Source organism: Neoarius graeffei, chromosome 22 (assembly GCF_027579695.1).
Source record: "Neoarius graeffei isolate fNeoGra1 chromosome 22, fNeoGra1.pri, whole genome shotgun sequence".
Taxonomy (NCBI): domain Eukaryota; kingdom Metazoa; phylum Chordata; class Actinopteri; order Siluriformes; family Ariidae; genus Neoarius; species Neoarius graeffei.
In genome coordinates, this window is record NC_083590.1 from 7824626 (window position 1) to 7844534 (window position 19909).

The following is a 19909-nucleotide window of genomic DNA, read 5'->3' on the forward strand; positions in this document are numbered from 1 at the left end:
ACTCAGGAAGTGCAGGAACAGGTGCTTTAACGCCATGTTGGTTAAAGGGTGTGGTCACTTAGGCAGCCGGGTCAGTGTGTGTTTTTCAATCACGCTTTGTTCATTTCCTTGGTGGAAAATTTCAAAAGTTTAATGTTAGTGTCTGATGAACTTTTTGTTGCTTAGCAACAGTTAAAGACTTGGGTGTGTGCTGCTGGTTTCTGCTCATGTTTCTGTCTGAACTTCCAGCCTTACAAAGGACGAGTCGAAAAGGCCAAAGTACCGAGAGCTCCTGGTGAGTCGGGTTGGGTTAGATCACTGCTGACTGCGTGTGTGCTGAGGCCGTAATCTGACTGTCGTGTCTCACTGTGTGACGAACAGAAACACCCGTTCATCCTGATGTACGAGGAGCGCACTGTGGACGTGGCCAGCTATGTGTGCAGGATCCTGGACCAGATGCCGGCGTCCCCCAGCTCCCCCATGAACATGGACTAAACACACACGCACGCAAACGCACGCTGAGCCAAGTTTCGCTTCGTCACAGAACCCTGCAGTGTTCCTTAGAAACGCAGAGGCGCCCAGAGCAGCGAGACGGCTGTCCTCGATCACACATACTGTCTGTCTGTCTGTCTGTCTGTCTGTCTGTCTGTCTGTCTGTCTGTCTGTCTTGTGTCTCACCTGTCAGCACGCACCTCTGCTGATGTGTGGTCTCCACACGTACTGTACATACACCCTGCCCCTGTGTGTGTGTGTGTGTGTGTGTGTGTGTGTGTGTGTGTGTGTGTGTGTGTGCGCGCTGAGGGGGTTTGTATAGCAGCCGTACTGAAGCTCTGCTCCTGCTGGTCTGTCTGTTCTCTGCCTGATGATGGCTCAGTCCCAAATGCCTTGCTCCATACACAAGTGCACTGTATAGGGTGATTAATAACGTCTCCTGCACCCTGTGTAGTGCACTGTTTTGGTTTATTTGGGATTCGGCCCATGATTGTGTCCTTACTGTATAATGATCCATGTTCTGATATATAAAATAAATAAACTGGAAATGGACCTGTGTGTGTGTGTGTCAGGGGGAGGTGGGGGGAAGTGTTTGAGAGAGTGAGAGAGGTGTTTGAAAGTGAGTGTTTGAGAGAGAGGTGTTACAGAGAGAGAGAAAGAGGTTAGAGAGAGAGAGAGAGAGAGAAAGAGGTTAGAGAGAAAGAGGTGTTAGAGAGAGAAAGAAAGGTGTTAGAGAGAGAGAAAGAGGTTAGAGAGAGAGAAAGAGGTGTTAGAGAGAGAAAGAGGTTAGAGAGAAAGAGGTGTTAGAGAAAGGTGTTAGAGAAAGAGGTGTTAGAGAGAAAGAGGTTAGAGAGAGAGAAAGAGGTGTTAGAGAAAGGTGTTAGAGAAAGAGGTGTTAGAGAGAGAGAAAGGTGTTAGAGAGAGAGGTGTTAGAGAGAGAAAGAAAGGTGTTAGAGAGAGAAAGAGGTGTTCGAGAGAAAGGTTAGAGAGAGGTGTTAGAGAGAGAAGGAGAAAGGTGTTAAAGGTGTTGGAGAGAGAGGTATTTGAGAGAGAAAGGTGTTTGAGAGAGAGAGAGACAGGTATTTGAGAGAGAGAAAGAGGTGTTTGAGAGAGAGAGAGAAAGGTGTTTGAGAGAGAGAGAGAGGTGTTTGAGAAAGAGAGTTTGAGAGAGAGAGAGAGAGAGAGAAAGATAGAGACTCAGCTCATTGCCCCTCCCAGTGAGCAGGTCTGTCCCCTAAACCACTCACCCTGTTCATTATATAAACCACATAACCACCGTGTTCTGTCCCCCGGGGTTGTGTTCTGTCCCGCGGGGTCGTGTCCCAAACCATCTCCATGTGGATGAGAGGACAGTGTAAGGGCTTTAACAGTAAAACTGAAATATCCGCCTGTCGCATCTCCATGAATTATTTTCAGATATATTGTTCTGTCATTTACACAAGTTCAGTTGGCCCTGATATCTCCCCCAGGGTTTAGGATCAGGACATTTTATTGGATTTTTTTTTAGATTAAATGAATAAATAAAGGGGCGTGGTTGATGAGGTGATTGACAGCCCTGTCTGGAGGGAGGTGGGGTTAAAACACAGGGTCAGGGTTCAAACACAGGACCCTGGGAACATGGATACACGCCCCTTTTCCCCTTAAACATAGTTTGTGTTGAGTGTAAATGGTGTATATTTCCAGTTGGTCCGTTATTTCAGTTACACAGACTCACTTTAGTGATTAAAATGATCCATGATCTCAGTTAGCTGGTGAATAATCACTCAGTCATGAGTCAAAACTGTAAAATCCTATTCATAATCACTCCACTGGGGGCGTGTCCCAAACCACACTATAAAATAATTAATGCACTCTACAGAGGACTACATGAGGCTCATATACTAGTGCATCTCAAAAAATTAGAATACCATGAAAAAGTTCCTTTTTTTCATAATTTAATTCAAAAAGGTAAACTTTCATATATTCTATATTCACTACATGTAAAGTGAAATATTTAAAGCCTTTTTTGTTTTAATTTTGATGATTATGGCTTATAGCTCATGAAAATCAGAAATCCAGTATCTCAAATTATTAGAATATTCCCTAAGATCAATCAAAAAAAGGATTTACAATACAGAAATGTCCAACTTCTGAAAGTATATTCATTTATACACTCAATACTTGGTTGGGGCTCCTTTACCATGAATTACTGTATCAATGCGGTGTGGCATGGAGGTGATCAGTCTGTGGCACTGCTGAGGTGTTATTGAAGCCCAGGTTGCTTTGATAGTGGCCTTCAGCGTATCTGTATTTTTGGGTCGGGTGTTTCTCATCTTACAATACCCCATACCCCATAGATTCTCTATGGGGTTCAGGTCAGGCAAGTTGGCTGGCCAATCAAACACAGTAATATCATGGTCAGCAAACCATTTGGTAGTAGTTTTGGCACTGTGGGTAGGTGCTAAGTCCTGCTGGAAAAGGAAATCAGCATCTCCAAAAAGCTCGTCAGCAGATGGAAGCATGAAGTGCTCTAAAATCTCCTGGTAGATGGCTGTGTTGACTTTGGACTTGATAAAATACAGTGGACCAACACCAGCAGATGACATGGCACCCCAAATCATCACAGACTTCAAACACCTTGGATTCTGTTCCTCTCCACTCTTCCTCCAGACTCTAGAACCGTGATTTCCAAATTAAATGCAAAATGCACTTTCATCTGAAAAGAGGACTTTGGACCACTGAGCAACAGTCCATTTCTTTCTCTCCTTAGCCCAGATAAGACACTTCTGACATTGTCTCTGGCTCAGGAGTAGCTTGATATTAGGAATACGAAAGTTGTATCCCCTTTCTTGAAGATGTCTGTTCGTGATGGGTCTTGATACACTGACACCAGCCTCAGTCCACTCCTTGTGAAGCTCTCCCAAGTTCTTGAATCAACTTTTCTTGACAATCCTCTCAAGACTGCGGCCATCCCTGTTGCTTGTGCACCTTTTCCAGCCACCCTTTTCAGCAATGACCTTTTGTGGCTTACCCTCCTTGTGGAGGGCATCAGTGATCATCTTCTGGACAACAGTCAAGTCAGCAGTCTTCCCCATGATTGTGGTTGTGTGTACTGAACTAGACCGAGAGATACACTGTGTTCATACTGTTTTACTCAAACTCGAAATGAAATATTCTAATATTTTGAGATGGGTTTTTTGTTTTTGTACTGTATGCCATACTGATTACAATTAAAATAGAAAAATGCTTGAAACATTTTAATGTGTAATGAGTCTATAATATATAACATTTTCACTTTCTTAAATAACTGATGGAAAATATTGAACTTTTTCACAATATTCTAATTTTTTGAGATGCACTAGTAGACACTACAAAGAGCTTTATGGAGTCCACTATATTTCCAACAGGAACTCATTAAAACACATTTCACCCCCGATTGAGTGCAGATGTCCAAAAGGGAATCTAGTGAAAGAGTTAAGGTGTGCCTGATTTGAGACGGAACCCAAATGTAGATCTAGACATTTATAGTTTGATATATTTTAATGATTTTTTTAAAGATGGCGACACCCAGTGGTCAAATCAGGAACTCCAGGAGGGTTGTTTTTTACTTAAAGTCAAACAAAACCCGAAAATAAACACCGTGCGCTGATAATGGTAAGTCCTCTGATGTGCCTCTGCACATTTAGATTAAAACAACAACAACAAAAAAAACCTTTGCATTGAAACTGGATATCCGCCAATGACATAACTGGATCACTATAGAGCCAGAGTCATCAAATAAAGTCTTCTAATTCTGACACAAAATCCCCAGGCGCCACTGTGCTCCACTCTCTTGCTCTCTCTGGCTTGCTCTGTCTCTGGGTGTGTGTATGTGTGCACACGTTTTCACTGCTTCAGATGGGTTAAATACAGAGAAAGAACTTCACTGAGCTGTAATGTATATGTAACAAAGTCTTCTAATTCTAAAACTCTAATCAGAATTTTTCTGTAACCATGTGATTTTTTGGGTGGTGTAGTGGTGAGCACTGTAACCTCACAGCAAGAAGGTTCTGAGTTCAAGCCCAGTGGCTGATGGGGGCCTTTCTGTGTGGAGTTTGCATGTTCTCCCCGTGTTTGCGTGCGTTTCCTCTGGATTCTCCGGTTTCTCCCACAGTCCAAAGACATGCAGGTTAGGATAATTGCCCATAGGTGTGCATGGTTGAGAGGAGTAAACCTCCGTAAATAATGCAGTAGAAGGCAATGGGAAACCACTACTGTAATGTTCCCTAGAAACTCAGACCTGCCGTCAAGCAGAACACTAAAGAAGAAGATGTGATTTTTACTGGGAACAAAATCCGTGAATCAACAGACTTCACTTTTATGAAGTTTAAATCTCACTCAGCTCAATAATGCATGTGCAGTACTGACTCAGATACTAGCGAACAATCCTGTTGTCATAGCAACATGATTCATTGTCTAAAAAGATCACGTTTCGCAGTGAATAAAAGCAAACAAAAGCATGTCGCATAAAAATACAAAGAAAATTTTATTTTTTGGGGAAAAAACAAAAACTGAGTCACCAGCGATGGAGTTTATAGGCAGCTCAAGGCTCCCAAAGGCTGTGTGTGTGTTTGCTGCTTCAGTGTTCAGACTTATTTTTACACCCAAACACTTGACGCTCTGCATCTTCAGGGTTGTTTACAACAATTTATAAAGCCAGTATCTCACTGGGCTGTGACAGCTTGCGACAAATTGCGAATGTCCTTCACGAGAGAGTTTCAAAAGTGTCTTGAAACATTCGTGAGGCTTCTCAATTTCCTAGCATGAGTCGCAAAGTGTCGCTCCTTTGTCGCTGAAATTTTGAACATGTTCAAAAATTTGTGCGACAAAATTTCTCTCAGCCGCAAATGCGTCACTGGTGTCGCAAAGCCGTCACGAACCCTTCTCAAGTCAGTTTCCGTGAGACAGGAAGTGCGAGTTCAGCCAGTATCTCACTGGGCTGCGACAGCCTGCGATTAGTTGGAGACACAACAATTGCGATAAAATATGCGAATATCAATTCAGTGTGATTCCAAGTGAAAATTGTTGTTAATTCGCATAGTTTATCGCAATTGTTGTGTCTCCAACTAGTCGCAGCCCAGTGAGATACTGGCTTAAGTGATGTATCTACTAGAGCTCAGCCTCGGTAAGTCATGGAGCGTGTAAGTGACGTCACAATGTCGGATTCTCTCGCGTGATTTGTACTCAGAGCGCGAGAGAGTAAAGCGTCATCACCCAGGGACATTGTTTTTAATTTAAAATAAAATCTGTACACAGTGTACAGGTACAGACATGAACAAGTGAATACTCGAACATGTCTTGTTTAGATATTACCTGTCAGTATAAAGGGGTTTATTTTTTCTTGAGTTAATTAACAAAATAACGTCTAAAAATAAACATATATATAATTAATTTATAAATAATAATTATTTTTTTAACATTTGGAGCACTTAGTGTAACAAAGTACAAGATTTAACACGGAAAAGTAGATTCTGTGGTTTTAATAACTAACAATAAATAAGTCTGTTGTTGTTGGTCTTGCGTGACGTCATCAGTAAGCGCCGGAAACCGCTTCTCAGTCTCAGGGTCACGTGCGCAGTGTCAGTGCAGTTGGAGAGACTGGTGGAGTTTAAAGCGTTAATTAAAGCGTGTTTATTGATTTGTTTGTTTGTGTTTAGGAGTTTATTGCGGCGGAAGTTTGTCCGCCTGCGCGCGCCGGTGTGTGTGTGTGTGTGTATTATGCGCGTGGCCCTCCTCCGGTTGAGCGCGACCGCATGCCGCCTGCTGGAGTTCCCGCGAGTCTGCGCCGCTCTGAGCGGGTTTAGCTCTCACATGGACGCCGCAGCCCCGGACGCGGGCAGGAACCGGAAACCAAAGCCGCCCAAGGACACGCTGCGGCACGTGCGCTCCAGAGAGAGCCGCAAGCACGCGGACCTGCACGGGCCGTCCACCGTGTACGTGCAGGCGGTGGGCGCGGGGGCGCGCGAGAACGGCGCCTCCCTGTACGTCTTCTCCGAGTACAACCGGTAAGCTTCATCATCACCATCTTCATCACCACCATCATCATTACCATCTTCATCACCACCATCATCATTACCATCTTCATCACCACCATCATCATTACCATCTTCATCACCACCATCATCATTACCATCTTCATCACCACCATCATCATTACCATCTTCATCACCACCATCATCATTACCATCTTCATCACCACCATCATCATTACCATCTTCATCACCACCATCATCATTACCATCTTCATCACCACCATCTTCATTACCATCTTCATCACTACCATCATCATTACCATCTTCATCACCACCATCATCATTACCATCTTCATCACCACCATCATCATTACCATCTTCATCACCACCATCATCATTACCATCTTCATCACCACCATCATCATTACCATCTTCATCACCACCATCATCATTACCATCTTCATCACCACCATCATCATTACCATCTTCATCACCACCATCATCATTACCATCTTCATCACCACCATCTTCATTACCATCTTCATCACTACCATCTTCATCACCACCATCATCATTACCATCTTCATCACCACCATCATCATTACCATCTTCATCACCACCATCTTCATTACCATCTTCATCACTACCATCTTCATCACCACCATCTTCATCACCACCATCTTCATCTCCACCACCATCACCACCATCTTCATCTCCACCACCATCACCACCACCATCATCTCCACCACCATCACCACCACCATCATCTCCACCACCGTCATCATCATTACCATCTTGACCATCACCTGTACACACATTACACACAGGCCTGGTCCCCAGTCAGAGCACTCATGTGGACGTGTGGGTGTGTCTTGTGAAGAACTCCTCCTCCTCTCATACAGGGAGTTGGAAGTGAACATCACAACACCAGCTCTGCTTTGTTCTCAGAACAGCCTCAGATCTCTTCGTGGCATGGGTTCCACACGGCCATGACATTCAAATGATGTGCAGTTGGTAAGAAGAGGCTCAGTGTGTTCCAAAAAACATTCCCCACACCGTTACACCACCCCCACCACCCTGAACCGGCACGTCCTGTGCCGTTCATAGCCTCAGATCCCTGTTCTTCACTGACAGGGCTGGAACCCGATGTGGTCTTCTGCTGCTGTCTCAGGGTTTGATGTGTTGAGATGCTTTTGTGTGTGTTCTGCTCATTCTTCTCTGACCTCTCAACAACAACTACTGCACTGTCAATTTTCCGTTTCAAAAAACAGCTAATTCCGTTTCGGAGGATAGTGAATTTCGTTTCAATTCCGTTTCAGATAATTTGATATTTAATTTAGAAAAAAATTAATAAAATTTAAAAACTGTGACATTTAGCCCACTTTATGTTACAATAAAATTATATTTTATTTGATGTTTATATCTTTGATTTTGCTACAATTAATAACTCGTATGCTTTCGCAAATGCTTTTTTTTGCACTGAAAACTAGGTTGAAGATTATTTCAAGTACATTTTAACATATAAAGTTATTGTTTCAGGTATCTGGTGGTGGGAGGCTTCTGCAGAGCTTTATTGTGGCTGTTTTGAATGTTGCTAGCACCAGCCTCTTGTGCTCGAAATGTAGTTTATATTTAAAGAAGCTTGTAAACAATCTATGTCGTCTGATGTCTTATTGCACCTCTATAGTTATCATTAGTTATCATTAAATCATTTTTAGTTATATTTAATTTTGGGTATTTTAATTAATAAAATAATTTATTTTAGTCATTTAAGAAAAATATGTAGCTGAATCAAGTGCTGCCATCTAGTGCCAAGTGACAGCAAATGGAAACATTTCACAAGACACCATACACAGGCCATGTAGCAACCTGAAAACTGACTTGCCTTAACAGGTCTCTCTCTGTCAATTCTTAACGGATTTTTAAACCGAAAGAAGTTTTAGAAAGCTTAGAATGTGTAGATTCCATTTCTGACAATAAATTCCGTTTCAGATGCATAATTCCGCGATTTCCGTCCGTTTTCCACGATCGCGGATTTTCAGTCCCTCTATGTCAACACCGTCGCTCACTCTGAGCTTCATCTGTGATGTCATGGGGAAACAAACCTGGGTTTTTAACACCCACTATCCTTTTAGAGTAGTATAAACTCTACATACTGTACTTGGGGAACGATCTACACCCTGCTGAAGTGTACAGTGAACACTAAAGAGGATGCAGGAGGATTTTAAAAAGTCAGGTCATTTATTTGATGACTGTGAGGGTGAGGTGAAATCTCAGCTAGAGCCCTGCACTCCCGCGGGAGTCCCGTGGGACCCGCCGCAAAGCAGTGCGGCGCGGGACAAATTTTGAAAGCTCATTGCGGGCGGGAGCGGGAGTGCACAATGCGGGCGGGAGCGGTGATAAGCTGCAGTCCCGCTAACTAAAAACGTGTTTAAAATAAAATTTATAAATTATTAATTTATGTCTATCATATATAATTTGTGCTGGATATTTTATTTGGCATTAATAAAAACATTTTAAGATGCCTAAATTTGCAGAGAGGGTCAGATTGCCATTGATCACCCTAACGGGCAATCCTTTGATCACTCTAATGACTCGCCGTTCACACCCAGCCTCCAGTGACCCACACTAACATGATGCCTCAATGACTCCTGAGATGAGCTGGTCATCAGAATTCTGATTCTGATCCAGGAGAGGATAAATATCTCTCGTACGTTTCCGATTCCTTTCCTCTTCCGTGTTTGAGATCTCCGATCATGGCAGAAGAGCAGAGCTCCTTTACTGAAGCTCACAGTGCTTCAAAAGTAAGTGCTGTTTTAAAAAGAGGTACATTTACCGTTAAAAAGTCAAGAGTCCTGAAATCTGACATTATTATTATTATTAGAGACACTGACGAAGGCAACAGCCGAAACGTTTGTCTCCTTCTGCTGCTAAAAACAACTGAAAAGAAATGTAACTCAAAGAATAAGTTCAAGAGTGCGATCCATCTCTCCTTTCACACTAATTATTCATAGGAGACGCACCACGGGAGAGCACATACTTAAATGATTAGCCTACTTAAATAATAATAATTATTATTATTATTATTAGGCAGCACGGTGGTGTAGTGGTTAGCGCTGTCGCCTCACAGCAAGAAGGTCCTGGGTTCGAGCCCCGTGGCCGGCGAGGGCCTTTCTGTGTGGAGTTTGCATGTTCTCCCCGTGTCCGCGTGGGTTTCCTCCGGGTGCTCCGGTTTCCCCCACAGTCCAAAGACATGCAGGTTAGGTTAACTGGTGACTCTAAATTGAGCGTAGGTGTGAATGGTTGTCTGTGTCTATGTGTCAGCCCTGTGATGACCTGGCGACTTGTCCAGGGTGTACCCCGCCTTTCGCCCGTAGTCAGCTGGGATAGGCTCCAGCTCGCCTGCGACCCTGTAGAACAGGATAAAGCGGCTAGAGATAATGAGATGAGATGAGATTATTATTATTAGGTCTACATGTTGCCATTTCAACATTTCCGAATTCAGAAACAAGGTAAATAATAACAAACGTGAACGTGAGCTGTAGATATTTATGCTCAAATCCACTCAAAGTAGGGGCGGGGCACCATCACGCTGTGTCAAGACAAGAACTTTCCTGAGAAATAACGTGAACGTCTGCATCATGTGGGATTTGCGGGCGGGAGCGGGACAAAATATGGCAGGTGGGAGCGGGACTGAAAATCATAATTCTTTGCGGGAGCGGGACTGCATAATGCAGGCGGGAGCGGGACTGAAAAATCCGACCCGCGCAGACCTCTAATCTCAGCACTTCCTCCATGCCTGACCTTGAACTTTTACCCCAATTTGGGGATAAATAAGTAAATAAATAAACACTACCAGCAGTGATGTTCAGTTAGATTACTTTAATGAACATTGTGCCTTTTTTTTTTTTTTTTTCCAGCTATCTGTTTAACTGTGGAGAGGGAACACAGAGACTGATGCAGGAACACAAGTGAGTCGAATGCGTGGATGATATTAATGTAACATGCCGAGTTTGAGCTCACACACACACACACACGTTTCTGTGTTCATCTTTCAGACTGAGAGCTGCTCGTCTGGACAACATCTTCCTGACTCGCATGAGCTGGGACACAGTAGGAGGACTTTCAGGTAAACACACACACACACTCGGTGTCTGAGAATCTCACCGATCCCTTAAACGCTAACACAGTAGCTGCATGTTTCTGATCCGTTTCTCTCTTGCAGGAATGATTCTCACGCTGAAGGACACTGGAGTCCCTGAGTGTGTCATGTCCGGACCTCCACAACTGGTGTGTCCATGTTTCTGTCTCTCTCTCGTCTCTCTTTTTCACATCAACATGTCAAAACAGATCATGTCTTCACTTTTTTTTTGGGGGGGGGGTAATTTTCAGTGAATCGAGTCATTTGATTCTGTTCAGTTAAATTAATTGTTCGCTGAAATAAGTGTTTTGCCCAGATGTGCACCTTGGTGGTTATTTAAAACAGCAAACAAATGGGCGGAGTCATACACTACCGTTCAAAAGTTTGGGGTCACCCAGACAATTTTGTGTTTTCCATGAAAAGTCACACTTTTATTTACCATCATAAGTTGTAAAATGAATAGAAAATATAGTCGAGACATTTTTCTGGCCATTTTGAGCATTTAATCGACCCCACAAATGTGATGCTCCAGAAACTCAATCTGCTCAAAGGAAGGTCAGTTTTATAGCTTCTCTAAAGAGCTCAACTGTTTTCAGCTGTGCTAACATGATTGTACAAGGGTTTTCTAATCATCCATTAGCCTTCTGAGGCAATGAGCAAACACATTGTACCATTAGAACACTGGAGTGAGAGTTGCTGGAAATGGGCCTCTATACACCTATGGAGATATTGCACCAAAAACCAGACATTTGCAGCTAGAATAGTCATTTAGCACATTAGCAATGTATAGAGTGGATTTCTGATTAGTTTAAAGTGATCTTCATTGAAAAGAACAGTGCTTTTCTTTCAAAAATAAAGACATTTCAAAGTGACCCCAAACTTTTGAACGGTAGTGTATAAACTGAAATAATTGTCATTTTATTTTAGAACATGCTCGTACGTCGACGTGTGCAAAACGAATCATTTTAGGTGGGGTTTACATTAGACCGTATCAGCAGATCATCAGATTAACGTTTTTAAAACCGATTCGCGTGCACACAGCAATGCCAATACACGGATACGCTAATCACATGACTAATTCGGCACGTAAGTTGAAATGTGTCAGTGCGGCTCATCGCTTCCTCCTCAGCGGCTGCGCTCCAAATCACTCCGCCCTGAACAGCGAGTGCCCTCTGGAGGGTGCGCACTCCGGCCCTGCGCAGCTCACAGAGCGCGCGAGTGAAGCGCACGAGCAGTGATTCGGGACTGAGCCGCTGTGCACAAGTCACTTACCACTTGCAAGTGGAAGGATGGCAAGCCTAAAGACAATCATAACTACACAATGGGCAGTATTTGCATCAGTATTTGCAGTATTTTCATACTTTAATGAAAGGTGATACAAGGCGGAAGTCCGCGCCGTTTTTCAGCAGTCGCGTCACATGACCAACGCCAGCGAATCAGGAAGGTGGATGTCACAGTGACGTTGTCCAATGACGACGCCAGCTAGAGCTCAGCACAGCGTATCCGCGTATTCTCAATGTTTACACAGCACCGGACCAGACACGAACTGGATTGAATACGTGGACCCTGGCGGATTCCCGTTTCCCGGCGTTTCCAGGCGTTTTAATGTAAACAGACAGTGCATCCGCGAAGAAAACGAGACAGATACGGTCTAATGTAAACTTGGCCTTAGACTGAAGATTCAACTAATCTGCTGAACAAAAGAGGATTGAATTGTAACCGGAAGATTCATTAATTCAAACTCTGTTTCAGTGAATTGAACAGGAGTGGGGCGGCACGGTGGTGTAGTGGTTAGCGCTGTCGCCTCACAGCAAGAAGGTCCTGGGTTCGAGCCCCGTGGCTGGCGAGGGCCTTTCTGTGTGGAGTTTGCATGTTCTCCCCGTGTCCGCGTGGGTTTCCTCCGGGTGCTCCGGTTTCCCCCACAGTCCAAAGACATGCAGGTTAGGTTAACTGGTGACTCTAAATTGACCGTAGGTGTGAATGTGAGTGTGAATGGTTGTCTGTGTCTATGTGTCAGCCCTGTGATGACCTGGCGACTTGTCCAGGGTGTACCCCGCCTTTCGCCCGTAGTCAGCTGGGATAGGCTCCAGCTTGCCTGCGACCTTGTAGAACAGGATAAAGCGGCTACAGATAATGAGATGAGATCAGATGAACAGGAGTGACTCTCAGTCATGGCCCAAAGATTCACTGGATCAAACACTGACTCTGTGTCTGAAGTCACTCACTCGTTCACTACTCCCTACTCGCTATATAGGGAATTACTACTGTATATAGAGAACTATAAAGTGAGCTCATTGTTAATAAAAAAAAAAAACCCGCTTTCGGACACTAGTCTGTCACGCTGTTATTTACGTCATTACTGTTGCACAATTAAGAAAAAGAACCCTTTGTCACATGCACACTTCAAGCACTGTGAAAGTCATCCTCTGCATTTAACCCATGTGAAGCAGTGAACACACACACACACACACACACACACACACACACACACACAGAGCAGTGGGCAGCCACACCAGAGCGCCCGGGGAGCAGTCGGGTTCAGTACCTCGCTCAAGGGCACCTCAGCCCAAGGCCGCCCCACATCAGTCTAACTAAAACATGCCAGATCAGTCAGCTGGTAGGGTTTCAAAATAAATACATCTCATCTCATTATCTGTAGCCGCTTTATCCTTCTACAGGGTCGCAGGCGAGCTGGAGCCTATCCCAGCTGACTACGGGCGAAAGGCGGGGTACACCCTGGACAAGTCGCCAGGTCATCACAGGGCTGACACATAGACACAGACAACCATTCACACTCACATTCACACCTACGCTCAATTTAGAGTCACCAGTTAACCTAACCTGCATGTCTTTGGACTGTGGGGGAAACCGGAGCACCCGGAGGAAACCCACGCGGACACGGGGAGAACATGCAAACTCCACACAGAAAGGCCCTCGCCGGCCACGGGGCTCGAACCCGGACCTTCTTGCTGTGAGGCGACAGCGCTAACCACTACACCACCGTGACGCCCCAATATATATACATGCATGTGTTAAATCCATATTGTACTGCGCGTATTTCCCACATTAATCAGTACAAATCTTTCAGTTCTTTTTTTAAATCAAGGCTGAACCCTTTCTTTCTTTCTTCGCCGCTGCCTTTTATTAAATCAGATTTGAGGCTTTTGATTTCTTTCAGTGCGACCGCAATGCATGATGGGATATATTGCTTGTTTTAGTGACCATCGGTTGTACACTACTTTTCCTGATGCATTGTGGGATACTCTGAGTGCACTATATAGGGTGTAAATAATCCTCACTGTACATCTGGACAGCGCTACAAAATGGCGTCCTGACTGTATAGTGAGTAGGGAGTGATTTCGGACACCGGGTGAGTCACTGAACACCAGAGGAGTGAATCTTGATCATTTATTAAATGATTCACTGACTCGTTTAAAAAAAAAAAAAAAAACAGAAGAATGAATCACTTTGGTCATGGCTAGATGATTCAGCCACTGAATTGTAAATGGTATTAACAGGGCAGCAGTGATCAGACAAACACTTGGTTCTGTTTTTCAGGAGAAATATCTGAACGCTATCCAAGTCTTCTCCGGGCCGCTGGACGACATCAGACTTTGTAAGAGCGTTCTGTGCGTGCTGTCTGATCTGAGACTGCGAGTAAACCAGGCTGATTAGATGTGTTAGAGATGATCTGTGTGTGTGTGTGTGTGTGTTTACTGAGTGCAGCAGTGAGACCGTACACTGAGCACGAGTACAAAGACGACACCATGACCGTCTGCCAAGTGCCCTTATTCGGTTAGTGTTCACTCTGCAGTCGGCAAATATGCATCACTTGTACACACTCAGCACTCATGTACTCATCGTATCCATCATACGCCATCATTGTTCCAACTCATCTGATCACTTTAGAGTTCTCTCTCTCTCTCTCTCTCTCTCTCTCTCTCTCTCTCTCTGTGTGTAGCTGAGCAGAGTTCACAGCGGACGAGGCATAGCAGTGGTGGGCGTGGCCAGCGGAAGGAGCTGTGGCAGACAGATGAGTGTGAGGAAAGAGAGAATGATGGCTCAGAAAGTCCTGGTACTCACACCGGCTGTGTTCCGATACCGCTTATAACATGTTTATAACACTTCCTACTTGACCACGGATGTGGATGTTTTTTTTTTTCTTTTTTAAGTGTGTGTGTTTTTTTTAATATCAGAGTGCAGAGCGAGGAGCACACGGGACCCCTCGCTGGTGGTGGCGTACGTGTGTAAGGTAATACTCAGTCATGACATCACTTCCTGTCTGAATAAAGCTCCTGATGACTGACTTAAACATTTACTCGTAGCTCCACCCAAAAAAAGGTAACTTCCTGGTGCACAAAGCCAAAGAGCTGGGACTTCCTGTGTGAGTGTTTATACGTTTATCCGCATTCTGTATTTATCTACCGGTGCTGGTGAAGGCGATTTAACGCTGCTCTGTGGTTCACTCGCAGGGGAACGGCGGCCATCGGACCGCTCATATCCGCCTTAAAGGACGGGAAAACCATCACCTACGAAGGCAAGGAGGTAAAACTGTGTGTTTACGGAACAAGGGTTGTATTTTTTTGTCGTGCTGATGTGATGAGCTGTAAGGTATAATCAGTTGACTTTAATGCCGCTTTTCCACTACAAACGCGGCTGAGCCGTGCCGTGCTGAGTCGAGCTGAGCGGGGCTGTTGGAGTTGCATTTCGACTACAACCGCGCTGAACCGTGCTGGCTGGAAGTGGGTGGACACATTGGGTGGAGTTAGCGAAAGTGGGTGGACGTCACGTGATGTCGTTAAGCAGCGCAAACAGTGACATCAGTGACAGTGGCGGAACAAGTCAGAGCCGGGCCGGGGGCGGGGCAAATGACCGGGCCCTTTATTAAAGCTTATCATAACATCATTTTAGGCTACAAAATGTCCGCAACTGCGGTGTTTACCAATTTCAACACTACCGGGTGCAACTATGTTATTTAGTACATCAAGTCCTTCAAACGAACATGTAACTCAGAAACAAAAAACATTAGGATACTGTACATGGCTCATAATAAAACATCAATAGCCTATACTGCGCACATTATTTGAAGGGCATACGAATGAGCGCTCAGAGTGGTGACAGGAAGAGTCAGAAATAAAAGGAGGGCGTGCAAACCTCACTGAATGCACTGTGTTTACCAATTTCAACACTACGGGGTGCAACTATGTTATTTTGTACATTAAGTCCTTCAAACGAACATGTAGCTCAGAAACAAAAAAACAGGTGACATACTGTACATGGCTCATAATAAAACATCAATAGCCTACTGCGCGCATTATTTGAAGGGCATACGGCGAGCCTTGCGCTCCGCGAACTCGTCCACGATGCTCTGTATGTCACTGATTCAGTGAGCTTTTAAGCGGTAGTCTCACGACCCGGATAGTAAACAATAAACATGGAGGACATGGAGTCGTTAGTGTTGCTGGTCTTGGTTCTGTGGCTTGTTGTCACCGACAACGCGGACAGATACTGGCAAGAGCGTATAGATGAGGCGAGGCGCATAAGGCTTCAGAAATTCTCGTAATTCTTCTTCTTCCGGGTTTGCGGTGTTTACAGATCCCAGCGCGCTCGCAGGGCGTGTGTGGGCATGTGAGGACACTCCTCCTCACCAATCAGTGCACAGGGGAGTGTCTCCTCACGCCCCCAGCCTCAGTCGGCACGGCTTGGCTCGCTTCAGCCCCACTCCAAAACGGTGCGAGTTTTAGGGGCTAAGCAGGGCTGAAACGAGCTGAGTCGTGCTGGTTTTTGGTAGTCGAAACGCGAGCCGTGTCGGGCTGAAGTGAGCTGAAGTGAGCTGAAAAAGGGTAGTGGAAAAGGGCCATAAGTTTCAGGGTTTGAGTTGAGACTCGAGATAAGTTAGATTATGGCTAGTTAGGAATAATAAGCTGGCTATCAGAACACACACACGTGCACGCAATATACGTATATTTTGTTTTTTCAGATCCAGCCAGATGAAGTGTGCACTCCAGCCGATCCGGGCCCCGTGTTCCTGGTGATCGACTGCCCCTCTGAAGAGTTTGTTCAGCCGTTATGCGCCAATCAGATTCTCGCAAGGTGACGTCATCTTCACTTCCTTTCGACCATTAAAGTAAAACCTTAAACGCAAAACAGCAAAATCTAAATGACATAACGATTGATGACGAAGTTCGTGTTTGATTCATGTTGGTCCATCTGGAAAACTTTGACACCGATATCCACAAGGTGTCCCTCAAAGTTCGGTTCTCGGTCCCGGTGTTTTTTATTTATTTATTTTTTATTTTTTTCCCGTTGATAAATTCTCCACTCGGTTTTAGCTCACCTTGTGCTATTTCGTGTGAAGGTGACGGGCAGCAGTGTCAGGATTTTTGTTTATTGCAGCTCCGCCCCCAAACATCACTCTCAGATTAGATTAAATAAACAAACAGGAAGCACAATTACAGTAAAGAGAATGTGATGACGTTTAAGAGGAAGTGAAAATAAAACTAAACAGGCCAAGTTTGATGGACTTCAGGGTTATTCAAGTCACCATAGCAACCATGAACATCCTTTCCATCCATTCATCCCTAACAAAAAAAAACACCACACCTCCATGTTTAATGATTTTTTTTAGTCCATGTTTAAGGTGTGCACCACCATGTAGGGCATTGACCGTGTGTGTGTGTGTGTGTGTGTGTTAGGTATCAGAGCGGGGGTTCGGAGAGCAGCGCCGCCCTGGTGGTGCACATGACCCCAGAGTCTGTGCTGAAGATGCCGGAGTACCAGTGTTGGATGGAGAGGTACTGTCCCTTTAAGAGGACACTTGGAGACACACACACTCCGAGGATAATTTAATAATCTCTGTGCTGGAGTAAAGTTGCTCAGTTTAGGACTCTGCGTGTGTGTGTTTCAGGTTCTCCTGCAGTACGGAGCACCTGATCATGAACGAGCAGGTCTCCACCATCCACAACGTCCGCAGCCACAAGATCCAAACGCAGCTGAACCTGATCCACTCGGACGTCTTCCCCGAGCTGCAGCACTTCACCTCCAAGGTAAATCTGGACTGGGTGTTATTTCAAAAGGTGGCGCTGTAACCTAACAGCAGGACGTTTAGATCGATGCAACAGGAACATGATTTCCACACCTGATGGTTACTTTCACCGTCAGCATGTGCACCTGGAAGAGCTGTACCGATTTGCTTGTTTGTTTACTTGTTTGTTTGTTTGTAGGAGTCTCAGGCTGCACTGCACGTTCCCAACATCAGAGCGGAGTGTCTGCTCAAGTTCCAGCTCCGACCCAAAGCAGAGTGGCAGCGGTGAGAGTCCGTCTCAAATCGAACTGATCTCGAGTTCAGGTTCCACATTGCACTGCACTCGGGCTAAACTCAGACTGCACTAATCTGGAATTAAAATCCAGACTTCAGCGCGAGCTGAGTATTATTTATATTCTGCGTTCCCCATCCTGATAATCTAGAGTTAAAATTCAAACCTTTAAATTGCACTTATCTAGTGTTTAAAAATGCCAGACCCCAGATTACACCGATCTACAGTAGGGCTGTAACAATATGCGTATCGAAATCGTGATACGCAGAGCCACGATCCGTATCACGATACAAGAAGGCAGAATCGCGGTACACCCTTTCAAACTTCTCCTCAGCCCAAAAACAGAGGCGCTTCCAAACTTCAATTTATGAATACTTTTTTATTTAAATTACATTTTAAACTTACTTAAATTACTTTTTTTATATCTATTAGTAAGTCGTTTTTTCGCCGACCTGCGACAATCTTCTGCGAGTCACGCAACGTCCACACTCGCCACTGGCAGAGCATTCATTTCTTTTAAGCGGTCGCCATTCTGGTTGCGACGCGGGGAGCGAATCTGTAAACAAGCAGCTCATTGGCTGGCTAGGTGTGCCACAAGCCAATCACAATCACTTGACCGGAAAGGCATGCAGTGTTGCCAGATTGGGCGGGTTTAGGTGCTTTTTGGCTGGTTTTGAACATATTTTGGGGTGGAAAACGTTAGCAATATCTGGCAACACTGAAGGCATGTCTGCTTGTGCGGAAGCCTTCTGCGGCAGTTACATTTTGACACGCGAGCAATGTTTCACTATAAAAATTCCGTAATTTCCATCTGTTTTCCGCGATCACAGAAAATCATTGGCCCTATGAGAGTGAGACAGTGAGAGAGCCACCCCCCCAAAAAAAAATCTTAACGGATTTACACGATTTGGAAAAATGACTTTTTCAGAACCGAAAAAAACAGAGCTTCCGGCTCAACAGTATTATTTTGAGAAATAAAACAGTCTTTGGATATACATTTGTTCATTTTTGCATACATATTACTCATTCTCTGCAGTGGTCTGAATTATTTGTTATTAAATAGTTAATGTAAGTAAATGTTAAGTCAAATTTACTACTTTAAAAAAACATTAAAAAAAAAATCGTGGGCGTATCGAATCGTGGGTCAAAAATCGCGATTCGAATCGTGATTTGGGTGTATCGTTACAGCCCTAATCTACAGTAATCTAGACTTTAACTTCCAGTCCCTCGTGTGTTTTAATCTGAAGTCCCTGATCCAGATGATGATGATGATGATGATCTAGAGTTTAAGTTTTAGCCACCAGTTTACTCTAAACTGTGCTAATCTACAGTTAATAATCCCAGTCCTCAGTTCTGACCTATCCCAAGTTCATATTTCAAACTCGGATTGCACGAATCTAGAAGTAAAAAATCCAGATTAAGATTTCACTACGAGCGGAGTGTTGTATTCCGTATTCCACATCATGATAATCTACAGTTTAAATCCAAACCTTTAAATTACACTTTAGAGCTAGAGTTTAAAAATGTCAGACCCCAGATTACGCTGATCTAGAGTAATATAGACCTCCAGTCCCTGGTTTGTCTTAATCTGAAGCCCCTGATGATGATGATGGTGATAATCTTGAGTTTAAATTTTAGCCACCAGTTCACCTTAAACTGGAATTCCAGACAGGAATTTATGCTAATCTATAATTAAAAATCCCAGTCCTCGGTTTTCACCTGTCCGGAGTTCATATTTCAGGCTCCGGACTGCACTAATCTAGAGCTCAGATCTAACTAACCTCGAGTTTAAATTCTTTATCTGACATTGCACTAAATTTAGCGTACTGTAAAAGCTCCAGACCTCGGACTGTATTGATCCCGAGTGCAAATTTATAACCCTAGATTGTAGATATCCTATTCCAGACCTAATGTATGGTTTAAATTCTAGACCACAGTGTTGCTCTATTCTAGAAGTCTAATTTACAGTCCCAGATTTTGCTGATCTGGTC

The 19909-nt window shown here is 44.2% G+C and overlaps 2 protein-coding genes across 6 annotated transcripts in view; both read left to right on the plus strand.

Moving 5' to 3' along the window:
• map2k4a (mitogen-activated protein kinase kinase 4a) overlaps positions 1-1023 on the plus strand; it is a 34400-nt gene extending 33377 nt beyond the window's left edge. For all 5 annotated transcript variants that reach the window (XM_060904310.1, XM_060904311.1, XM_060904312.1 and 2 more), the window contains 2 exons: positions 229-274; positions 361-1023. In XM_060904310.1, the coding sequence (XP_060760293.1) occupies positions 229-274; positions 361-474 (160 nt within the window). In that variant the 3' untranslated portion in view covers positions 475-1023. The remainder of the gene's footprint in view (positions 1-228; positions 275-360) is intronic.
• A 5016-nt stretch (positions 1024-6039) lies between these two features.
• Positions 6040-19909, plus strand: part of elac2 (elaC ribonuclease Z 2) — a 35049-nt gene continuing 21179 nt past the window's right edge. Inside the window, exons 1-14 of the mRNA XM_060904315.1 lie at positions 6040-6494; positions 10382-10432; positions 10520-10590; positions 10687-10751; positions 14161-14218; positions 14329-14397; positions 14564-14677; positions 14799-14854; positions 14928-14986; positions 15075-15147; positions 16583-16695; positions 17298-17396; positions 17510-17648; positions 17826-17911. Coding sequence (XP_060760298.1) covers positions 6208-6494; positions 10382-10432; positions 10520-10590; positions 10687-10751; positions 14161-14218; positions 14329-14397; positions 14564-14677; positions 14799-14854; positions 14928-14986; positions 15075-15147; positions 16583-16695; positions 17298-17396; positions 17510-17648; positions 17826-17911 — 1340 coding nt within the window. The 5' untranslated portion in view covers positions 6040-6207. The remainder of the gene's footprint in view (positions 6495-10381; positions 10433-10519; positions 10591-10686; positions 10752-14160; positions 14219-14328; positions 14398-14563; positions 14678-14798; positions 14855-14927; positions 14987-15074; positions 15148-16582; positions 16696-17297; positions 17397-17509; positions 17649-17825; positions 17912-19909) is intronic.